This window comes from Glarea lozoyensis, assembly GCF_000409485.1.
Source record: "Glarea lozoyensis ATCC 20868 chromosome Unknown GLAREA18, whole genome shotgun sequence".
Classification (NCBI taxonomy): Eukaryota; Fungi; Ascomycota; class Leotiomycetes; order Helotiales; family Helotiaceae; genus Glarea; species Glarea lozoyensis.
In genome coordinates this window covers 606,809-631,294 of record NW_007360992.1, presented here as the reverse complement: position 1 = coordinate 631,294, position 24,486 = coordinate 606,809, and the positions used below count along the sequence as shown (strand labels likewise).

The window sequence follows — 24,486 nt, the reverse complement described above, 5'->3', positions numbered from 1 at the left end:
GACAATCGCACCACATTTCAAGGTCATAAGTTGTGGTTGGAGGTTGCTTGCTTCTTCGGCGAAAGGTTGTTCCATGTCCAAAAGCAAAAATATCCAAACATTGTCAGTGTGTCACGACTTAATCTTGGCCTCACCTACATGATTTATCTCCATTCAACTACACCCGCCCGATTTTTCTGCAAAGTTTGGTATCAATCGTATCCATTGTGTTCACTGGATGCGAATAGAACATGAAGAAGTTGTCACGCGAAAAGGTCGTTGAACTCAAGAGCAGGAAAAACGATTCTTATTAATCCCAACCGTCATTTCACGATGGACTAGAACAAACCTGGTAAAACATCTCGGTGCCAAAGAACATTTTTACTTCAACATGACAGACACTATCCAATACGCTTAGGATGGATTACATGTTCAGCAGTTGCTACTTGAGAAAACTCATGCTCGAAACCGTCGGAAATGTAGAAGCAGCTGCATGTCAATCGAAACATTATTGAGCCGAACCAACAATATATTCTCCGCAACGGACCATTTCGCCCAAAGCGTTCGTTGTCGTCACATCAGGACGAACAAAACTCCGTACAGCTTTCAGATATTCCCAAAATGGCGATTTGATAGTCTCCCAACCCTAATGCAGCGAGCAATTTGGGCCTGAGCGCAAGCTCCGGACACAACACCTCAATCCACCACGAATATTCAGCGCCAATTAACGTCGCCCATATGTCAGCTCATTGCCTAATGACTATACGGTTGTGTGGAAACACAATTGTTCGTTCCTTCTCCATCGAGCTCTGCATCATGTCAACCCTTCTCAGGGGGTAACTCAGCTGGCTGCTCAAAGTTGCACTTTACCCCCTTTTGTCCTCCTACAGAACATGATAGAATGCTGGACTGGACCTCAGTCGATCATTGCGGACAGATTGTGGCGGCCCGACCCGTTATGTCTCGAAGACAATCGTGTTCTCCCGCCAGCTCATCAATATCACATTCCGTCCCTCCATGACCCTATATGTGTTTCATTGGCACACGCCCTCCTGGGCATCTTCTTTTTGGGCGAATCGCTTGTCCAGCAACCTGAGAAGGATCTGTGGGGATCATGCTATAACAGGCAGTCTTATGGTGGTCTTCTAGACGCTCTTTGCGGAATTCTTCCCGATGCACACTGCTTCGTCAGATGTAGGGAATAAATTCAAGCACAGTGCATATTAAACCTGTCTTCAATTATTCATCAACTACATATCGGGTACGACATGTTATGCGTGTCACCAGCCTTGGACTGGTCGAGGGTTGTGCCGTTGACAGGCTCTGGGAGGTCTCTTTCCTGGGGACCACCCGTTCTTACCACTGAACCTGCAAAAAACCTGTCTTCAAATCACGACGCGAAGTCTCATTGCCAATGCGCAATGGAAATCTGGACCCAAAAACATGTCGTACGTTTTACCCATCGTCACATCGGAAGGATTAGATGGTCCGACGAACACCTTCAGCTCGATACACTCCAGCATAAGATCGGCTCGGACTCTTGTCCTTCGCCGATTAAGAAGAAAGTGTGCTTGTTTCTGCTGAATGGCGATAAAATTCGTGGGGCAACGCCGCTATGTCACTGTCCCAAAACGCAACGACTAAAAGTTACTCTGCCGGATTAGCAAAATTTCTCTGGTAACCCACGATCTGACTTGGATCACTTCATTGCCAAGTGATCTTGAATAAAGTAGAGCTTTGGTACCAAGGTCGCTCCATGGAGAAGTCTCTGGAATTGAAGAATCAGAGAAGAATGCCTCACCTAATTGTGCCCAATTAGATGGGATGTCTAACTTTTCCATGGCTAGCTTGTCCTTCAAGGTTGTGAAAACTGAGGTAGCCTCAAGCCGAGATTCTAGAACATTATTTTGAATCCATTTGTTTATTCTGTCTCTTTTTGAGGCGAAATCTGTCAGCAAACTATGATAGAGGTCGCCCCTGTGTTGAGAGCGCTCTAAAAATGGTGCATCTGCAGCGATCTCACCCTTTTCTCCAGATTGTTCCTGAACGCAGCTGAGAGAGTCGGTACTTTCAAGTGGACCTTGAGCGCCGTCTTCTCCAGGAAAATGGGTGTAACACTCATAGCCTGCAACCCGGTTCCGGGATGAAGACTTTTGGTTGATCGAATTCGAATTTGGAAAATCCCCACTTCCATCAGACCACGCTTTCGTATGGTCTGGTATGGCACCACTCTCATTGGATTTTGATAATAGAGAAGCGTGTTTACTCTCCTGATACTCCATATCTCCGTTTGGGAACTCCGAGTGCGAGCTCTCTTCGCTAAAATCAGTGCTCTGAGATGCTGGCGGGTAGAGAGCAGCCTTTTGGAACTCGGTCTCAAAATGCTGATAAACAAAAGTTTCGGCTTGACGAAGACTCCATGTTTGACCCTCCCATCTCAATTCGGCTTCAATAACATCTTGTTCAAGTGGACCTAGCTCGTCGCGTGCTGCCTGGCATTCAGCTACTAAGCCCTGGAGGTTTTCGACAATGTCTCCCTCCTGTCGACAACCACTTACTACAAGCTTTTGCAACACCTTCATAAATTTGGCATCACAGTTCGATACTACTTCTCGCTGGAATGATGCTTTTCGTCTTTTCTCTCGAAATTCAATCTGAGCGTTGGTAACGTCCATCTGTTGGGTGGCGATGGATTTCAATCCTTGCATCAACGTCAACATGCGCAATGGATCCACAACTGGGATGTCTATTCCCGACCATCTCGTTTCGATATCATCTAGGTCTTCGAAGTGTTTTAACTCTCTGGAAGTCCACCTGACTTTATTAGTCGTCGCAGAAAACACCATATTGCCAGGTTGTATCGATGTATCTTCGGATGATTTGCTTTGTCTCGCCACGCTGCAATTGCTGTCAGCTCACAGGATGCCACCCCGATGTCCACGTAGCATAGCTCGTCCTACCTTCAACCGATTGGAATCGGAATTCCGGCCCAATATTACAGGCCTTGGATTAGGCTCGTCTTGGGCAGCATGGTTGTTATCCTTTCGTCGACTCAATTGTCGCAAGCTGCGTCCAGGTGTGTAACGAATGTCTTCCAACAAGCAACTGCGATGATTGAGAAGTTGTAGAAATCTAAGATGGGCACGGAAGCCATCTACGTATATAGTGGTTTATCCATTAGTTTGAGTAGAGCCGGAAAGGTGCCCGACAAACACTCCTAGATTAACGTATCCTAGCCCACTAAAGCAGCGATGCAACATGTTATTGAGAAGCGGCCTAATGAACCACTTTTACAGGATACTTGCGCAACGGATCATCAACATACACCCCTCTCTATCTTGAAGGTGTGGGTAAGGGGGCAATGGCGCTATAATGTACCGGTTTCGACGAGGTGCAGTGAAGTCGACGGCAAATGCTGCGTCAAAAGTACTCATTGATATGTCTCTTAAGCAGACACGATGGAGCATGGCTAACGCAGCCCTATTTCATTTCCTGGTACCATAAAAGATCACCTCCTATGTTCCTGTATCTCTTCTTGCACAATGGGCCCTTCAAGGACTACCAGCAGCAAAGGGAAGAATGTTGAAAAGAGTCGAGGAAGCTCCGAGTGGAGCTGGCATGAGAGAGGCGGGTATTATAGCAGGACCAACGCAGCCGGCCAAATTGAGCGTTCCTATCCCCAAAGCTCTTCACAGCAAGAGGAGACACCTCGCAGCTCGCGCGACAATGTATCGCTGAACGATACCTCCAACTCATCCACTTCATTATCCAGTGTAGCTCCCCATATCGAGGACAACTATTATTCCACAACTCGACAATCAAGAGATGACTATCCTAGCAACGCCAACGCACGAGATTACCAGACATCATCCTCCAATTCGGACAACTACACAGTCGCGTCACCTACGGGGCAAGCTACAAGTTCCGGTGGAGCAATGGTCACCTTCTCCCCTCAGCTGACATCTTCATTGTCAAAAGCTTCGACTAGTAGCAGTTATAACGCGTATGGGTCTTCGAGTGGCTCTTCTCAATATCAATATGCCTCGCAGAGCAATAACTATGGCAATAGAAGCTACGAAAGTGGCTATTATAACCAGGGCGATGGATTATCAACTGCGTTTAACGACATGTCTCTGAGTAGTTCGGCTGCAGTGCCCGAAGAAGGTGTGTCCTGATATGGGGACTGCGTCGCCAAGTTGACATTCGTTTAGAATATTCCGATACGCCACAAAACATTATCAGAAACCCAACAACTTCCGCAGATCGAGAGCAATTAGATCCTCGTAAGCTTTTCTCTTCAATAGCCATCGACGTCTGAGTGCTGGTGGTTTATGAGGTTGGGAATCATAAAAGTGTGGACTGCTGACTTTATCAAGGTTATCGCGTAGTTTCTGATAAAGATCAACGGAAGTTTTGGCGTGTTGGGAGGGTGTTTATGATGCTCTGGACGGAACCCGCTAAGACTTCAATGGGTGGAACTCGGAACGGTACGCATTACAGTACTGTTTGGTTGGAGCAAGGGGTATACAGCGAGATTCGACGTTTTGTTGTGATGAGGGAAGGCTATGGGAATAGCATATGCTCGTGAGTTTGAATTATATCATGTCACAAGCCTAATTGGCGTCTGCTAACTAAATAGCCCAATTCACACTTACAATGGCCAAGCGACACTGAAAGCAAATCTCCCAGAAAGACATCAGCATACAATTATATACACTAGCGACAAGTGCCCACTAGAGTACTCGTATGTTGCGAATGACGATACAATCGTAAGAGAGAATCTCACCAAGGATCCTATCAAGGTCAGAAGGGAACAGGAAGGACCAGAAGGAGATCTCGGCGCCTTTTCACGACTGAATTACAGCAAGATATACACAATTGAAAATTACGTACGCGTCTTGAAAATCGGCATGGTGGAGAAAGACTGGCTGTCTACCTTGAACGCAAACTCCTATGTCCGTCCACAGTCCCAACCGATTCAAAAACCCACAAATCACAAACCAGAAAAGGGAAGTAAGCCATCCAGTTCGAGTGGACATAGGAAAGGGAAAGAGACCCGACGACCTCGACGATGATGTTTCGCGAAGATCGAATTCTCGCTTCTCGAAATTGTCTACTGCAATTGCTTCTCGAAGCTTTCAGTTCATACGTTGCACCATGTTGGAGCTATTTTCAAGCCACTGTCATGTTATTTAATAGTCATTGGAGGCTTATCTCAGGATCTAGCTTCGATTGGAAGATCCTATATCTCGATCAGGCATTCCGTTGATAGTATCTTCTGACGGCCATTGTTCTACGCTACAGTCTATTGTCTAACAGTATATATTCATTTGTACACTCCTCGGTTAGTCTACTTTCTCGATAGGAATGGAATCTTAGATCAAATGTACACAAATGATTCCTTGCATATCTGGAAACTAGGAGCTGGTTCCATTGCAATGAGATTCGATCAGTTGTGTTGATGATCATATTTAGGTCAAAATTTAGCCCAGTTTAGTATATATCTTCAGCTTACTTCCTCGAAAATGGGCCGGCTTTGCAAATCAGATAGCTCCTTGCTACTGACCTCATGAATATTTCGTTCATATGGTTTGCTGAAGCTTTTCTCATGTGGTGATTTATCTCAAACAAATTAACTGGCACGAGTCATTTTCCGCTGTAAGTAAATCTCCCCCCTAAATCAATTCACCGAGATCCTGCTGCTTTAGCACGTCTTCCTTTGGGCAAGCAGAGACTATATTTATGCCGGCGTGCATGATATCTAAAGATATGCTCTTCCCAACTGGTGCGCATTTCAGCTGCGCGATCACCTACAGTACATCGAGCTCATGCTTCACTTTGCAGCTGTCTGGTCGACTTTTTGGGACCTCTTCTGCTCACGGAATATTTTGAACCCAAACGTAATTCGCAATCGATCGTAAATGAGTTTTCAAAGCATCAGCAGCCATTTCATTTATACAATGATAACATAATCTACATCCCATCAAACCCACCCCCATCTACAGAAAGCAACACCACGAACTCATCTCGGCAATTGAAATCTTCCCCCAATAACACCAATCACACGCCAACCCGAACTTCCTAATCCAGCAATTCTTTATCGCAACTCGCTGCCCTAGACACCCCCGCCTTCGCAAGCCTCACTTTGCCGCGACGTGTGCCACAGAGTGGTGTCTTAGTAGAGGCCCACTATACGGGCCGTCCCTGCCAGGGGGCGTATGCATGAGAACCTGATGCGATATCTTCAGGCATGTGGGCGTGGGCAATTGCGTTTGTTGGTGGGGTTGGTGGTGGACATGTGATGGATTGGTGATGCTGGGATGGGGAGGAGTTGATACGGGTATTTTGGGGGATGTAAGATTGTGGTTTTCGTGGTTTGTTTTGAAAGTATAGTTGACCCTCTGGTTGTCATGATTGTTTCTTCAAACATCTTTCTCGAATAGACTCCTTATCAGAATAGAGCCAAAAGTCGGTAGCAATTCACAACTCTTTTCCCATCCGAAAAGATACTCAAACAGTCCGTACTATCAACCTTCAACGCATATCACGAACTTCTTCACCAATCCCAAGAATCACTGTCTCCAGCCAGCCACAAAGCGCCTTCGAGCATTTATTCTCGGGTTTTGCATGGGGATTAACATTGTGCCATGGGGTTTTCATGCACTTCCGTTCGTTTTCGGTACACGGTGGGTGGCACCGCATGCGGGGAATGAGTCTTCTCGTTGGGTGCGTGCAGCATAAGCGCTGTTTTGTTGGTTCGAGAACTCGTAATGGGGAGGTTTATCATATATCGGGAGGTTGGATATTTGTTGGGTTTGCGCTATGATATTTGCTCTTGGGGTAGAATGTTGTTGGTGTTGTCAAATTTGACATGAGTGATTGTATGTGGTTGAATTTCTTACCGGTAACTTTGATACAGGAACCACGCTGGTTGCGATCAGGTCATTGTGATAGAAATGTGCAGTTAAGGAACGGAACTAAGGGATATATTTCCGGTGCCGTGCTTATGCTGTTGTGCGATGCTGGGAGGAATGATGAATCTTCTGAATGCCGGGGTTACCATAGCGAAATTGGCTAGGTCGTGAGTTTTAAATTTCGTGTGACAGTAGTCGAGAAATGGCAATACCCAACGAAATGAATGTATTTGTTATGCGGATGGTAGTTGGACCACCTAGCCAGTCTGCTACCGTTATTGGAGTAGGTTCTTTACATTTCATATATTTGACTTTTGGTCGGTAACCGAACTGAGCTTTGTTTCTGCCCATACTTTCTTCTCGCTACTTTTAGACAGAACTGAGATCTATACTTTATGAGTGTCGTTTCAAATTGAGTACCTGAATCAACGTAAGTGGCGGCTATTCTATCACATTAAGAGGAAATAGCTCCGGGTTGGCAAATGTTCACGATAACTACGGGACTTGGGTGGCTGAAGTAAGCCCACGTTGAGCAAAGGATGCAAAGGTTGTGCAACAATGGGTTCTACACCGACTCTTCTCGGTAATTTCATTATAATCCCACTGGTCGCTGTTCGATGGCATGAGGCTCTGTGTTGTTCGGGCAGGATATCGAAGGGAATCGAAAGGTATGTTTACGTTCCGAACGGGAAATAGATGAATTGGCAACAAGTGCCCTTATACCGACTTTTCAAAGGAAGTAGGGGGTGTAAAGCCAGTTATTCTCGGTAGTTAAGAAAGTTTATTTGTGTCTTCCAAGTCTTTATGGGTGCATGAATTAATCTATAGATCCAGAGACTTCGACTACAGCGTAACTGGTGAGGTAAGAATTTACAAACCCAACTTTCCAGCTGTCCATTGAGACTTCCGGTTCTCAAAAAACATACTATCTACGCATGCCAAGTATATATTGAGATATAATTCAAGACCGTATTTCGTAAACGTGTCAAAGATCCCCCACCCGTCAGGGGAATGGCTTCATTTCTGGTCAGTTCTGAATCACCACACATGTAACACTGCATTTGCATTGAGGCCTAACTACTGCAATAAACTATTGATAGATGTAGGAGTATGCACCTTGCCCTTTCGATTATACGTAATAGAGTTTGGAGCTCAAACACCTGAAACAGCTCGCTTAATTATTTCGGTCCGTAAAGAAATACGTTGAACGATGCAAGGACTTTGTTGGCATTTCAAACGTTTGAAACATGATTCCTTGAATCTTTAGACTTGTAGATATTTTTGCAGAAGTTTGGTTGATGTTTGATCGGGAAAAGAAATTTCTATTTCATCCTTTTCTCCCACAGCTCCCTCGCAAAAGACCTGGAGAGTAAGGGGCTACCTAGTGATTTAGTTAGATTGAAACTGAAAACTGCACAATCCATAATTTAACCTCAGTATTGCTACATTGCTTCCTGAACGATTCAGGCCCCGCATCACATAGGTTAAGGTGATACTTCTAAGTCCAACCATGAGCTAAGCGAGGCTTCGCTTGTAGTTGCATATAGAACCTACCTGTAGGTACTGACTGGAATTCACTGCGATCTACAAGATGGAGAATGTTTTGAGAGAAAAAGAGGACTGTCAATAAGTTATTGGATCTATATAATCATACAGATCTTTCAGACAGCCCATTCAAAGTTTGAGAATAAAATCTTAAATATACATAAGATCATGATATCCATCTTCGAAACAAAAAGATGACATAAATCATCTTCAATCTAAACATCTCACGACAATGTTATTATGATTTAAAAGACGTATCCCGCTTGAAATGCATTTCCTGGCCTACTAATCCCGATATGTCATCACATTGACTCAACTTCGCGACACGCCGCAAACGTACCTTGCCCCTACTCTCAAATCCCACATATCTTAACACCACATATCCCCATTCGTCGACATCGGACTCCGAGACCTAACGCATAGCACACCTATCCAAGGGCGGCGCTGTGCTCAGAAATCCGCACCGCTCTTGGCGGAGTGTGTAACCGAAGTGCAGCATGTTGTGCAACGACGTGAACGCAAGCGACATCATGCGAGTAAGCTGATAGGAGAGTAGAGGTTGACGCTTACAACGAGGCTTGCAAGTACGTCAACACTATCTCTACAGGATTGGAGTTCGAATGGGGAGGCGATTAATTAGGTAGATGTTCAAGGGGACTGTTGCCTACGTGACTCTTCACTGATGTGAAGTCTTGTTGGTAGATGTAAGGAATAGTAGGTTCGCCTAGGCCATGGAGATCGCCGAGGTTGTTTGTTTTGAGGCTGTCTGGGTGTTGGTCTCCGGGCTGAAAATCCATGGGGTGTCCGTCTATTCTATACGACTTTGTGCCTTGCGTGTGTTCGTTCGGGCGAGGTCTTGGTGGTACGCAATATTGACAAGGCTGAAGCTTACAATCGGCTTCTTATGGTTGGACATTATAGAGCTAGGCTGAAAATGAAATCGCCCTTTTGAATGGAATCACGGGGTTGTCGTCTTCGTCTCACTGTAACACAAGAATTTTTGATATTGCAATGTTTGACAATGCAAGTCATCGCCCGGCATGTCTTGATCCACATCATCTCAGCAATGACTTTGAGCCTTGACCATCTGACGGGCGGTCCGTAATTCTGGAAATACTTGATGCATAAGAAACGGCGTGGGGGAGGGATTGGGGATAAAGTGGGGGTAAAGATGCAAGTGGTTTTGCGACCAAACTGCTGGGAATGAACTTCTGCCGATCGTTTGGTCAATTGAACCAGATTGTCGAGACGGCTCAATTGTGCAGTATTTTTAGGTCAACAGGAGAAAAACGAATTTGAGATTTGACGTTTCAATATAAAAATGATACCCCGCAAATTTCGAGAATGTCACAATGACCAGCCCCAATTCATCGATAATTCATCGAAAAAACCAAGAAATACATCGAGAGACAAACCGCCCAGTTTAGAATTGAGACTCCATTACATCCTACAACGCTCACACCTGTCCTAGCCAAGAGTCTAATCCCAGAAAACTCCGTTGACGCAGGAAATTCGTCAAAGTAACATATTATTTATATGGACAATAAGAGCAGATAGAAAACCTAAAAATCCAACTCGACAAATGAAATCCATCTAAAAATATAGTTACACTTGCCATCCGTCTGCAAGGGGTATCAAATGCTAACAATACGCAAAACTGCAATCTATACCCATAACTCCGCGCCAATAAACTGCAAAACTCCACAGGAGGAAGAAGAAGAGGGTGAATAGAATCGTACAGGAAAGGAAAAAGAACAAAGATAGTAGAGAAGTGAGATCAACTCGTTTGCAGGATTGAGCCATAGCAAAGCTCTAATTCGGGGTTCCAAAATGTCGCCTTAACACACCAATAATTGCATGAGCAGTCGACGAGTGGTCGAACCACTTTAAAAATGATAATTTGAAGAATTGCTCGATCGAGGCGGTGCATGTGTCGTCAAACTCGACGAATATGCCCCGAAAGCAGCGGTGCTGTAGAGAGTTTCGTCTCTAAACCAGACAGACAACACGTGGAATTGCCACCGATCATTTGGTTCTCCTCCCCCCTCTTTCTCAAATGTGCTAGCAAGCAGTCTGACATCCAAAGGCGAGCTTCGAAGCTGATCTAATAACCACTGATTGACACGACTTTGTGGCTTGTCTTCTTCCACAGACTCTATATCGACCTCAATCTCCGGTTTACTACCAGGACGAGGTAGTAGGACGGGAAATTTGGCATATTCAGACACGTTGTTGTTGGGATTCAAATCTTTCTCTGCTTTGAAATGAGATTTTTCTTGGCTCATCATTGACGTTGGCTCGTCGAATTCATCTATGAGTCCTCTTGCAAGACAGTCCTTTCGCATTATTTCAATCTCGCTTTCAAGAGCGTTAAGTCTCTGAGCCAGTTTCTGCTCCTCTGTTTCGAACTCGTTCAAAAAGTCTTGGTCACTTGGCACCAGAGACATGTTGACGTTTCGTAGTCTCGCGCTCTCCTCTTCGAGGTATTGCCTTTCATCTATCATATCGTTGTATTGTTCATCCAACATATAAAAGTCTCCTAACTTGAACAAAAATTGTTCCGCTAGTGGATGAAGGTTGGTAACCCCAAGATCTCCAATTTTAGCTTCTGGAATAGGAGATTTTTCGCGAAGATTTTTTGCTATAGGTCCATTTTGCAGTTCAGGGAGTCGCTGCTCCAGGCGCGTGTGAAACTCTTCTTCGAGCTCGTTTTGCTTTGATTCTTCCCTGCTGAGGCGCTCTTCAAGAAGAGTGCAGTCGTTTTCGAGCGGCCCGTACTCATCGCGAAGAGCTTGACATTCCTGCATCAGATCCTGTAACTTCTTCTGGTGCAAACTCGAGGATCTTGCACCAGGGTTCGGACCCAGAAGGATCTCCGCCGTCGCAAGCCGAAAAAACGCATCGTCCGCGGCCGCCTTCATTTGTTGAATACCTCTCAATTTGCTTCGAGCCCTGTGGACTTCTGCTCGTAGCGTCCAAGTATTGATTCGTTGTCTCTGGTAGCGCTTCCACAAAATTTCGAAAGGTGTCAACATTGGATCGACCGCCTGTTCAGGCGGTGGATGAGAAGTCTCGACTGAAGTTTGGGAACTATTATCTGTATGATCTACAGAGCTATCAACAAAATTTTCTTTTCTCTGAGGAGATTCTACATCAGGTGACGGTGGAGCTGCTGGATATACTGGCGGTGGGATAGTGATATTTGTTATCTGAGGCCGGATCACTGGTCGGGTTTCTGTTGCATTGGGTAGGGCTGCATCTTTATCATCACATCTGTTGAAAGATGTGTCCTCTAGCTTGGCCTCCTCTTTTACAGACGGCGCTTTCTGTTGGTAAACAACAGTGCCAACACTGTTCTCTGTACAAACACGGTCTTCCTTGGGCAAACGCTCGAGGGAAGCAAGTGAACCCGTAGGCTTCCTGCGCAAATACCCATCATCTTCCGCCAGTGTCCAAGGGATACCCAGAGTTGTCAGTTTGCGTTTGTATGACTTGTTCTGCTCCCAGAGCCATGCTGCTGATCGAGAAGCATCAGGCCGCCATCCGTTATTTAGCCTGTCTTCCCAATCCCCCGACTTCTTCGACCACATTAGAGCTACATTCGCGTTGTTGATTGACGAGGATTGCCCTTTAGTTGAAGTGGTAACCTTATTACTGTGAGAAGGGATATAGGGTACAGCTATGGGTACCAGCAGTCCGTATCATGATCTTGTGGATTCTGGGAAGAAGTAGCAAAACAAGTCGGGTGTCTGGGTGATGGCACATGCTACCACGTCCATAAGGTATGAGCATCCGCGCCTTGAAAGCGCGTTGCCCTTGCTAGAGGTTTGATTGGAGAGCCGGACAAAAGCAGCACTCGCTGGCATTACCCGAAGACGTATCCACTTTATTCAAGCGAATCAACTAGCCCCCTTTTTAGATCACTCTCCTTTAGAAGCCGAGACCATGCAACCACCCGATTCCAACCATACATGGCGTCGAATTAATACATGATTGAGCGCAAGGCCAAGATAAGGGTTGCAGACCTCTGGGCTATGAGGCTCAACGGACGGGTCCTTTTTGCCAATGGCCCGGTTCCCTTAAGAAGGCGAGCACGAGCTTAATGGAGCGGATACTCGCATCCTGGGGAGTTGGAATCTAGACAACAAAACATGTCTCATAGACGGAACTCGAAAACCACCAAAAGACCGTCGAGAGGCCAGTCGTATAGGAATGATGTAACAGGAAGTTCCTCACGAAAATATCCGACACCATGGTCGGAGTGGAAGTATGATGACCAGTCCGGGCGAAGAATCTCTAGTCGCGAGACTGCCCCTGGTATTGCTCCCTGAATAGGTCACACGAGGCTGCAAAGCTGATTTTACGTGACAGATGTTTGGCAGGACGAATATGATCCTCCCTATGGAGAAAATGATGAAGCCTCTTGGCCCATCCCAAATACTGCAGCTTCTCTACCAATTGAGGATACAACGGTCTCATCCCCGATCGCAGAGTCTCCCCATTCGCCATCAGACAAGAATTATACCTTGGATGCACCCCCAAACGAATTTGAAAATCTAGCGCATGGTCTGCAAAACACCAGTCTAAATGATGCTCTGCCTGTTAAACCCTCTAAATTGGGCAAACATATCCGCACACGGCACCCTGAAAAGACATACGAGAACAATGTTCTAGGGGGACCGGGTATGAAAAAGAATTGTGGAATCACATACTAAGGCTAACTTTCTAAAGAATACAAGGTTCACAGGCAACGAGATTTCAAAGAAGGGAAGGTTTTGGTAATGAACTGGGTAGAACCTAGAGGCGGCGGAGGTAGTAGAGGAAGCAACACAGTCATTACTGCCGAGCGTCGACATGGCCCAGACGGGAAAGACCATTTTGCTAAACAACGCCGATTTCTCATTGTCAAGCCGTCGGATGGTCATTGCAGTGCTCTGTAAGTATCCAGCACTTCAATAAGAAAATAACTTACTGAACTGAATAGACCCATTCTCACATATGGCAATCAAGGGCTCACCAAGCACGGTGTGCATGCTGATCATCATACTATGATCTATACCGGCGAATATCCACCAAAACCCCTTCCTGGCGAGGAAAATCTACTCAAACGGGAACCTATCAAAATGGTACCAGATAAACCCAACTATAGGCTTGATGGCGCCTCTAGACTTAACTATGCCAAGATATACACCATCGAATACAATGTGAAGGTCAAGTTCATTGGGAGAATTCACCCGGACTGGACCTGGCTGGTGGTCGCCAATTATAATTCGATCCATCCACAGCTGAACGAGTTCAGGAGCTGGACTAGTGCGGCTCTCACCTATGACGAAGGTCCAAATCATGAAATGTCATCTACCGCATCAGGGCGTGGTAGTTCAGCATATGAGAATAGTGGCTCCAATGCAACAGGGCTTGGCGGGTCTTCGACTGCGTATGGTGATTACAGCGCTGGAGCCAGTTTCCGGAACGTAACTACCTCCAACACCAACAATGCTGGGTCTAGTCAGCAAGGCAGCTCTGGGCAAGGTTATTATGAGCAGCCACGCACCCCAGCGCCGTACACGGTTACTTATAGCACCACGACTCAACAGGGCGGGCATACATCGTCAGCGTATCCTGCAGCATATGGGGCTAATACATTAGCGTATTCTGGATCATATGGAAGCGATACATCAATGTATGCCACCACTGCAACATATGCGGTTAATACATCATTGTTTCCTGGAGCACATATCGGCCACGCAGATTCGAACGATAGCCAGCAAGATCGTGACGAGGGCCCACTTCCGTCACATTACGAAAGCTACGAACACCACGATGATATTTACGACGATTAAATACTAAGTACGCAACTCCAACAAAGAGAATTACAATGATTCAAACTAACAGACTTAGCTCAGCATCCATTAGCCATGGAGAAACCAGGTCCTGCACTTTGCAGACCACCACCCGATCTCCCTTGTTAACACAAGGTTGAGAATCACTCATGCCGTCAATGTTCCATCAACATCGACCTTTTCGTGCTGGCCACAAATCTACGTTTTCTTTTCTGAATTCTCTTGATTGGATGCTCTTTCAACTTCTTTGGCTATGAGCAATGAATCTCATTTGTCACATTTCCAATTGGGATACTTCAGCAGCTACGAATTCAATATGTCTTGCTACCACGATAACTCACACTGAAACTAGCGCGACAACTCGCTAGAAATAACCAAGTAACGACAGCCACGATTCTTCACCGACTCGAAATCGACAGTGCTATGGTTTTTGAGCACAGTTTCATTTATCTGTTTTTCAAGGTTGGATTGGACACTCCTTGATGCTGCAATATGCAGCACGTTCTATTAGTTTTAATGACAGACCTATTAGTCGCTGCCGCGAATTATTTACCGGTAGCTTGCATTTGTTTTTGCAGCCTTCCCACACCATCAATACGGTAAGCCAATGGTAACAAGTGATCAAATAATCATCGAAGATCAGTCATTTATTTGCCATTTCCACACTTCTACACCTGCCAACCGCAATAATTTCGACCTAAGAGAACCGGTCTCCAAAATATTAAAAGGCTCGCCTATCTCAAAGCTAGACCCACATCCACCCAACCCAAAAACCACCCCCTTTCCACCCTCCCACCGCCGCTTAAAATACGATGATCGAAGCTTTTCTAAACCCCAGACGCCACATCGCGGGACGAAGCTAGCGTTTGAACAACCGAAATCATGATCACCGATTCGAAGAGCGGTAAGAGGCGAGATGACAGCTCATTTCAGATTTAATCCCAGAACCATGAGCATGTCGCGCGGCTGGAAAGGGCTCGAGGCTGAGACTCACAAATTTTGCTTTCAGTTTTACGAAACGTTATCTGCATATATTCAATTCCGCTATCTACTAGATACAAAATGCCAAAAACCGCGGGTATCAAAAAGAACCTCCGAAAACGCCCACAGCAGATTTCCTATATCCCAATTCCCAATTGCAAATATGTGTACATAGATATCATTGTTCCTTCTCAAAATTGCTCGTGCAGTCTATTGTGCTGTGACCCCGTTTCGCTAGAGATTTGTGGTTGTACAAAGGAAATTCGTTGGAATTAGGAGATGGAGAGATTAGATGAAAGACGTATGGCCCTCTCCCTGGCCGGGACTGGAGGTCCGAGTGTGTAAACATGTTGTTGGTGGTTTTACAGGTTGTTTCGTTTGTGTGGTGGGTGGTAAGTGTTTGATGGTGGTGTTGGTGGTAATGGGGTGCGATAATTTGATAGTGATGTTTAGAATAGTGTTTGCTGATGTTGAAATGAACACAGAAATTTGCGGAGAAACAAGTATCTTTGATGTTGGCTTCGGGAAAATTCATGGGATGTTGAAGTCAGTAGTTTCCTTGCTACAGGCTCGCAGACCTCGTTAGCTTCTTTCCCTCACTTAAAACGGAGGTTTCTTTGGTATGGAATGACCCATTTTCGCTGCTTGCAGGAGGTTGCTGCAATTTCGGATTGTCATCAAGATCGATATCTGAACTTCTCCAAGAAGACCCAGAAAAGTCGGATATCCCAATACTCGCGTTGATTCTCCTCGTCTCTCCAGCGATCACGTCTAGCATACTGGCACTGTTGAATACGTCTGCGTGTGATCCTGCCTCGTCCAGATCCCAGTTTTCTAGTGCGAGTCTCGCCCAGTTGTGTTCAAGCCCCTCGTCGCTTCCTAATCGTTCTAGACATGTTGAGAAGATCCAAGATTTTAGAAGCAGGCATTCATAAGTTGAATCCTGTACCCATTTAAGTATCCAATGGTTCACAAAAATTCTCTTGTCTTCATAATTGATTTCTTTCTCCTTGAGTAAGACCTGAGACGATGCCAGACGAAGCGGCGAGCGGTCTTCGGCGTCGTATATTGAATCCCATACATCCTCGAGCAGTGCGTCGTGTGGTTGATAAACGTGTTCATCCTCAGCAAACAAACCGTCTTTGATACATAGCGTGCGTAGTGCGAACAGCTCAGCTTCAACTTTTTGCAAACTCGACTCAATTTCAACATGTCTTTTGGGGTAATCGGAAAGAAAACTCGTTGCTTCTTCGGGTAGCCAGACGTCGTGCTTGTCACGGAACTCGACATCTGTGGAGAAACGATACGCGTCTTCTTCAAGCGCATCTAAGTCTTCTCTTGTGTAATGCGCCTCTGCCATCTTTCGTAAATATTCTTGCACAGGATCATGTTCCGACTCCTCATCGTCCGAATTAGGAAATGGCGACTCCGTTTCTCGTGGAACATATTGGCCTAAGGAGGACTCCACGTCCATACCCGATTCCGATGGAGATGAGCTTCGAGCATCATAGAAAAAGATTTCTTCATTTTCCAATTGTCGTTCCTCCTGTTCAAGTTGCCTTTCAAAATCATCGTACTCGTTTTCTGCTAGTCCAAGCGCGTCTTGCGCTTTCCGCAGCTGCTCAAGGTCGGGTCCTAGCTCTTTTTCAATGGACCCAAAAGCCACGGTCCGGTTGACACGTCTCATCAACACGTCTGCAGCGTCTCGGAAATTCTCTCGCAACACCGACAATTTATCTCTGCGGCCTCTTACCATGCGCCGCGTCCGCTGGACTTTATCGCGAAGAAGGGATATCTCATGTCGATTTCTCATTCTCCGTACCCCGAGATTGGAGCCTGCCATTGAATTATCATCATCGCTGTGCTCTTGGTTCGAGAAGTAGGAAGAGTCTTGTCGTGGTGGTGTCTTGTTGCCCACTGGACTTCTTGGTATGGATCGAGGGGTGGTGATGGGATGCTGAGTCGGTCGTGGAGTCGCTGATCCGTTTGGAGAAGATGTGAATGATTTATGTCTGCTTTTTGCCTCAGGAGTTCTCGGCTCAACCATTGCATGTTCTCTGTTTTCCAGCCCAGTTTCGTACTCATTTTCCAGCTCTGCTCCTTCCAACGGCTGAGAAAGGTGCCCTTCTTTATCGAAGTCAGGAACAACTCTCACCGCTCGCGCTTCGTTTGCATTCTTGGTCCTCGAGACAGTCGGCAGACTACAGCTTAGATCAAGGGATGCTGCGGACTCTCTTGCGGGCAGTCGCAGAGTCTCGAGGACAAGAGGTGGATGATGTATCGCGTAGGTCTGAGAGCAATTGCTGGACCTGGGTCTGGTGCCATCTGCCATGGAAACCAGGTCTCCTTCATCAGTGTTGTGTTTAGTTGAATGTAGTGCAGGTACCTGAGAGAAGGGTGGTGATAATTCAAGAGGTCGTCATGTTCACGTATTCCGGACGGCGGGCTGCCACTCTGGCAATATCCCCGAAATTTGAGCAGCCGTAAGTGAGGCGGACGGAGGAGGTACAGCGCCTGAAACGGGATGTGCCACTGTTACGCTCGCACTCGCTGAGCTGACATGAGGATGAGAGAGCGAAAGCCACGCCCCAGATGAACGCTGGACAGAGCCTCACGTCGAATAGATCACAGCGCAACTTCCCCTCATATTCCTTCCCCAAGCCTGGAGTTGCAGCATGCACGTCTCTCTGCATGGGGAGAGAGAGCAGCGTGGCCCTTGTCGTTGGCGTCACAACGTGTCTCTGGGGATGACAGGGAAGCGAAGAAGAAACGCTCAGGCGTGGGTTGGCGAGGATCTCCAGCGTGCATTCGGCGGCAGGGCTGCATGTCAGTGCATTCCAGAATTACAAATCGGGCCTGGAATCTGAAGCTGGACCTGCCAGCTCCCTGAATCTGATTCCCCGAAAAATTCAGGGAGTTCTAGAAGTCAATTAACTCGCTTGGACCGGCAACTAGATTATTCCCAAGGATGGACTCGGAGAATGGTAAGAACACCTCCTCTCACTCCGGTACTTATTATTTAATAACTATGGCACTGATTTCATCCATAGCAAGCAGATAAGCATTGCACCGTTACAATCTATCTCTACTCTATGGAGCTCTTGGGGTGCTTAGTCTCATGCCGCAGGCTGAACCGAGCGCAGAAGTTAATCGATCGGTACTTTAAAGTAATAAGGGGAGCCTAGTCCTCGACAGTTGCATTTGCATACGATAAAGTACAGCAAGTACCATTATCATCGAGGAGTTCGCACACAATGCGGCCAGTACTCTCGCCATCTCCGTCTTGCGTTTACCCGCTCCACTCTAAACCCACTCTTCCACTCTGACCTCGTCTTTTCCCCAGGCGATATCCTATCCGCTGCTTGCTCTCCTTCCGAAGACCATAACAGTCCTGGCATGTGACGGCTTCACCTATCAGATGACTGCGAAATACTATAGAAAGCAGCCAAACGGTAAGCTCCCCCACCCCGAAATGTTCGCATCTGCTTGAGTACTGTGCATCCTCTCTTGAACATCCCCGCCTTCCAGGCCTGCAAGACGACGTGGTCCGCTCACTGATGAGTCTGGTAACCCCACCTACTCACTATGTCGCAAGAAAAGAGCCGCAGGCAAACCAGAGCTCCTTCCTGGATTAATAGACGACTTGCCACAGCAACTCTGTTGTCAATTTATCAGTCATACGTGACGACCATGACTCAGTAATGTCGAGTGCTCCCCAGGACTGGCATTGGGAGACAGAGACGAGTCGATGGTATGTGAATTCGAGGGATGAAAGTATGGATATTCCCCTAGATGACTGACTACGTACAACAAGCTAACGGAGCCAAGCGGGACGGAATATTCGACGATATGAAGATGAGTGGCAGCAAAGCCAAAGTTCTTCGTCGACCCAACATGGCAGGTAGGTAATGGAAGATTTAATTCCAAAGCAACGATTCTAATTACTTTCAATTATAGTTATTCAAGTTCCAACGTTCCTCGAAGCTACACTTCCTCTTCAAAACGATCTTCGAGTAAAACACCACATAGACGAGAATCGGTGTCCTATTCTTCTTCGCACCAACCACGAAGAGATTCAAAATGGGATTCAAGGCAAGCATACCCAACGGCTGGATCGTCTGGAAAGGAAAGACAATCGAGTAGTTACCACACCCAAGGTGGTTATGGAAATCCTCAGGGTCAATCGAGTAGCTATGACTATGCCCAACCAGTGGCCGCCGGTTATCATGGAGGGCCGGCCACCAGCAATCAACCCTCCCAGGGATATTCTATGTCGGGGCCATCTTCTCCATCTGATTTACCGTCAGGTGTCTCCATGGCTGCACAGATGAACTCAATGACTCTAAATGAGCCCACCACGACCAAATATACCGTGTCTACAGGATACGGTACTGCCACAACTAATCCTTCATTTCAGAATCAAACAAGCTACCCGAGCGTGGGCTACTCTTACGACAAAACGAGCAATGCTCCGAACATGTCTCAGCAATATAGCTCCAATTACGGAGGCCAAAGTGGCGGAGATATGCATTCAATGCCGCAAACAGATCACCGAACCTCCCAGTCACCAGCACACAGATACGTTGCCGGAACTTCTGGGGACAGAGAAAAGCTCGACTCGAGATACAAAGTTCGAAATCAGGATTACAAAAAGTTCTTTCAGGCAGGAAGAGTCTTCAGTACATTGTGGACCGTGCCGGCATCTGGAATGACCAACAATAACGAAACGTTTACCAGTTATGTTAAATATGGAGAGAAGGTTCATACAAAAATCCGAAGGTTTGTGGTTGTGAAACAGAGAGCCAGGTCTTGTACCTGTCTTCCTGTGACATCGTATGAGGGGAAAGGGTTTAAGAAACCAGAGATCGATATCAGTGAGCATGGCCCCATTTACAGTTCGAAACGACCGAGAAGTGTTCCAGAAATCACCAAAAAGGCCCTGAAAGTTATTCTTTCCAAAAACGCCGATCCTCTCAAAGATCCTTCACTCATCAATTACGGTTGTATGTATACGGTTGAAACGAACGTCAAAGTCATGGACGTAGGTCTTCTGGATCGAGACTCGCTAGAGCTTCTCCTGGACTATTATGAGGAGGTCAATTACCCCAGAGAAACAGACGTCAATCCGCATAAAGACGCGTCTGATCTTGCGGGGGTTGGAACAGCATTTGCAAGCGGTAGTCAAACCTACGACGCGGATACTCGTGGCGGATATTCAAGTCCATCCATGCATGACCGAACAAGCAGCTTCGGATCACAGCCCAGTGGTTACGGCGGTGATACTTACAGAGTACCAATCGCGGGATCCAGCACTGGATATGGCACACAGGCTACTGATACAGCGGGCTACACACCTCCCATCGTCTCCGACTCTCGCTACACCACCTCACCCAGCAGTCCTCTCGAAAACCGCTATCAATCCACCGCCATCCCATCAACAAGCACCTACTCCAGCACCGAAGGCTCAAGCTCAAACGCCAGATTCTCACCGCGCAGCGACGCATCCCGGGATCCAGAAAACTACACCACGCAGCCACCGTATCCGTCAAGCAGCTACCATGGCGATGAGCCGTCAACATCGCAATACACACCTAATCCGTATCCCGCGGATGAAGACGTGGATTCAGATCCTAATCCCACGCCGAGGGAAGAAACGTATAAATCCACTTCGAGTAGCCATATTGGAGAATCATCGTGTTCATCAACACCCTACTCCTCATCCACTGCCCGAGCAGGAGAATCAGCATACCCATCCACAGCACAAGCACGCTACTCTTCATCCACAGCATCAGCGCCTTATTCAACCCCAGCAGCAGACACAACATCCTACCACCCCCCCACCGCCGACGACTACACGTACCGCTCCAGCGCACCGGTATTCGACGAGGATGACGGCGGTGAGATCACGCTGCCTACGCGCGAAGAAGCGGAAGCCGCACGACCGAGGAAACATCGGGATAGTGTGAGACGACGGGAGGATCCAAGGGAGAGGGAACATCATTCGAGACGGGAGAGGGAGAGGGAGAGGAGGAAGAGGTAGGGTGGTATGTTTGTGGGGGATGGGGAGAGAGGTTGGGGATAGGGAGTTCTGTGGGGGATGGACTGGGATGATCTTAAATACGTTCCTCCCTTTAGCTTCGCGCTAGGGAGGTGCTTTACCCTGTTTTTCGAGCTTTTTCTATGGCTCCTGTTTATTTCTTGTTTTGTTTAGGGTCGGTCGAGATTGGATGTAATATGTATCATGCTCCGACATGACATGAGGAGTGTGCCGAATGAGTACAGATCAAAGATGTTGAAAGGTTTTGCTGTCGAGAGAAAATTTGGTATGGAGCATCATGCGGGGCAGAAATTACACGGAAGGATATCGAGTAAAATTATAAGCCGTGCCAACTCATCTACCCTATATCTGTACAAGTCGTCTTCTCAATTGTGTGATCTAGGATGATAGCTGTAGATGCTTGTTTTCAACGCCCCCTTTTTGCCGTGTAGTTTGGTATATTGGTAATCAAGCATCAGCTAGACTCGACATGATAATTTAAGTGATTGACAATACACATTCGATAGTGCGTAAACTTTAAAGCTACAATTTTATTAGAATTATGCTTATTACACATAATCTTCGTTGTCTTTTGAAACATTTACATAGAGGCATAATTTCAAATATACCTTTTCCAATCCTTTTATTTAAGATGAAAGCCTCCTTGATTTATATTCTAATCTAGTTTCGTCTTTTATAACTTATTCTATAACGTTTTATGAAATAGAGAGAAATCTCTTCTAAATGTTTTATAAAATATTTAGTAAAGAAAGAGTATATTAAAGAAAATCAAATCTAGAAACTATAAATTCTAGATTCTAGTTATCTAAGATAGATATTCGAGAAGTAAATTCTCTATATATTCTTACTATAGATATTATTAAAACAAGAATAAGGTAGATAGTAAGAGTTTCTAGTCTAGTATTCTATATACTCTCTCTCTATTTTCTAATCTCTAAAATAAACATTTCTCGTATTCTTAACTTCTTATTTTTCTAGAATTTCTAAAAAAAGCTTATCTCTCTATTAACTAGTAAGAAAAACACTCTATTAATAATCTAATATTTATATAATATAAATTCTAAAATTAAATTAAATTCGCTATAACCTTATAATTTCAAATCTTATTCTAGTAAATATAAAACCTAGAAACCTTAATGTAAGAAATCTACTACCTCTTAATAATTTCTCTAGAAACGTATCCCTTCTACCTTCTCGATATACCTTTCCGCTCCGGGGACCAAAAGAAGTAATTCAAGCTTTTTACCGCGGAAAGTATTACATTTGGCCACCTTTAGACAGTTGCTAATAGAAGAGCTTTAAGGATTTACTTATTTACTTTAATATATAGATTACCCTGTTATTCGTTAAATAATTAGAGCGCTGGGCGGAAAGGTGGAAGGGATAGTAAATCGCTACTATTTAATTCCTTACCTTAGTCAAACATCTTCCTTTCTCGCCCCTTCGAATTCCATCTCACTTAATAATTAAACTTCTGCCTCACTACCACCCATCCCCAACTCCCCAACTCCCTCAAACCTCACTTCTTCAAACCCCCTCCCATTCCCAAAAGCAGCACAGCCCCAGCCATCCCCAAACCCATCCTTTCTCCCTCCCAAAAACCCACACACCCGCGAAAATCTCCCTCACACACATCACCACCACCAACACCAAACCGCTCAACAAACAGTATACCAACCACCCATATATCAGCACCCCATTCAAGGAACAAACCACGCAATCTCCACGAAAGCCTAACATCTCTAACCCCTTACCTTATAGCATATAACACACTCCTCTATCCCTACGTATTCCATAAAACGGGTTAGTTGACCTAAACTACGATTTCGGGAAATCCCGATTATAGTGTTCGTCGCGTATATTAGATGGATATAGGATAATTTGTTTGACGTGGTGGGTTATACGCCGAGCTCTAGGGTCTCAGATAGCGATATCATAGGCAGGTGAAGCGGATCTACTAATAAACGAAGTAGCTAGACGTCTGCTCACCTCACTAGATCCGCGAGTCTACTAGCTAGGACAAGTCGGTATTACTGTAATCCCAGTACGCCACGTAACGGGTTTGTGAGGTAGGAAAAGGGCATAGTGTAAAACAAAAATATCTACATAATACTTCATCCCTCTCCACCCCTCTCCATCCCCATCCCCCCCAATCTATCTTCCACCCCCCCCCAAACGACTTCCACTCCCGCGACGGCGCTGGCGAAGCAGACAACGATTCTCCCCCACCGAATCAAACATCCCATCTACAATCATCGATCCCCACCACAACAACATGCACAACCCTCCCCATATCTCCGCCACACCTCCTCAAACCCGCTCCATCCTGACCAGCAAAATCCCATCTCCCAATCTCCCGCCCACCTCCTCGATCCGCTATTAAGTACCTATATCCCCAAGAACCCGACTCGAGCTGACGCACTCCGGCCCTGAAATCCGTGAATGCCATGTTTTCTTTTGCCACGTCTGGTGGACACGCAAAAGGGGCCGGCCAGTCAGAGTCCGATAAGAGCTCTCTTCCGTCATAGTCGAGTTCTCCGTCTTTCACCACTATAACACTATAGTGCTATAGTAAAAAGCATTCCCAGCCCGTCGTGAAAAATCGTCGTCTGCCTGAGAGATGTTGTGACGTCTACCCTAGAGGTGAGTTGTAGGATGGTGCGGATGGGAGGATGTGGATATGCTTTGGATGCAACCAACAAGAGCAAAACCCGGGTACGGCCAAGATCTCTCCAGAGAGATTAAAGGGTAGAGTCAAAGTGAAGAAGCGAAGAACTACGAAGAAGAAGAAGAAGAAGATGGGATTTTCTGACATATATATATCGAATTCTATCTAAGCCCGTAATAGGTTATGATAGTTTTAGCTATGATTTTCTCCATCATTTTTGTTGGGTCTGGATGATTGGTCAGTAATATACTCTGGGATGATCATAGAATGAATCAAAATAAAGAAAACGGGCTAGGGGAAAAGCATCAGCGCTCTCTTCATCTCTCCCATGCACACTCCCTAACCTCGGGATTCTTGTTGTCTTCCCCCCTTAAAGACGCAACCATCTCTTCACAGAAGCGACCACCGTCTCAAAGAAGGGTTTCAACTCAGCATCCCATGAGATGAGGAAATGTAAGAGTATATCAAACGACCAGGCGTGTAAGACCTTGTGTTTGGGNG

General features: G+C 46.0%; 6 protein-coding genes across 6 annotated transcripts; 3 read left to right on the top strand and 3 right to left on the bottom strand.

The window, feature by feature from the left end:
* Positions 1 to 1,619: 1,619 nt before the first annotated feature.
* On the bottom strand, positions 1,620 to 2,825 carry GLAREA_12442 (uncharacterized protein; the record flags this gene model as incomplete). The annotated part of the gene is made up of 1 exon (XM_008083224.1): positions 1,620 to 2,825. The coding sequence occupies one exon, from the start codon at positions 2,823 to 2,825 to the stop codon at positions 1,620 to 1,622; it is 1,206 nt and encodes a 401-aa protein (XP_008081415.1).
* Positions 2,826 to 3,521: 696 nt separating this feature from the next.
* On the top strand, positions 3,522 to 5,054 carry GLAREA_12441 (uncharacterized protein; the record flags this gene model as incomplete). The annotated part of the gene is made up of 4 exons (XM_008083223.1): positions 3,522 to 4,143; positions 4,191 to 4,262; positions 4,356 to 4,563; positions 4,619 to 5,054. 4 exons carry the CDS (start codon positions 3,522 to 3,524, stop codon positions 5,052 to 5,054), a joined length of 1,338 nt encoding a protein of 445 aa, XP_008081414.1.
* Positions 5,055 to 10,324: 5,270 nt separating this feature from the next.
* GLAREA_12440 (uncharacterized protein) lies at positions 10,325 to 12,028 on the bottom strand (the record flags this gene model as incomplete). The annotated part of the gene is made up of 1 exon (XM_008083222.1): positions 10,325 to 12,028. The coding sequence occupies one exon, from the start codon at positions 12,026 to 12,028 to the stop codon at positions 10,325 to 10,327; it is 1,704 nt and encodes a 567-aa protein (XP_008081413.1).
* Positions 12,029 to 12,589: 561 nt separating this feature from the next.
* On the top strand, positions 12,590 to 14,278 carry GLAREA_12439 (uncharacterized protein; the record flags this gene model as incomplete). The annotated part of the gene is made up of 4 exons (XM_008083221.1): positions 12,590 to 12,755; positions 12,810 to 13,121; positions 13,170 to 13,374; positions 13,423 to 14,278. The coding sequence occupies 4 exons, from the start codon at positions 12,590 to 12,592 to the stop codon at positions 14,276 to 14,278; spliced, it is 1,539 nt and encodes a 512-aa protein (XP_008081412.1).
* A 1,543-nt stretch (positions 14,279 to 15,821) lies between these two features.
* GLAREA_12438 (uncharacterized protein) lies at positions 15,822 to 17,591 on the bottom strand (the record flags this gene model as incomplete). The annotated part of the gene is made up of 1 exon (XM_008083220.1): positions 15,822 to 17,591. One exon carries the CDS (start codon positions 17,589 to 17,591, stop codon positions 15,822 to 15,824), a length of 1,770 nt encoding a protein of 589 aa, XP_008081411.1.
* A 1,460-nt stretch (positions 17,592 to 19,051) lies between these two features.
* On the top strand, positions 19,052 to 21,299 carry GLAREA_12437 (uncharacterized protein; the record flags this gene model as incomplete). Its single annotated transcript, XM_008083219.1, has 2 exons — positions 19,052 to 19,164; positions 19,217 to 21,299. 2 exons carry the CDS (start codon positions 19,052 to 19,054, stop codon positions 21,297 to 21,299), a joined length of 2,196 nt encoding a protein of 731 aa, XP_008081410.1.
* Between the last annotated feature and the right edge of the window lie 3,187 nt (positions 21,300 to 24,486).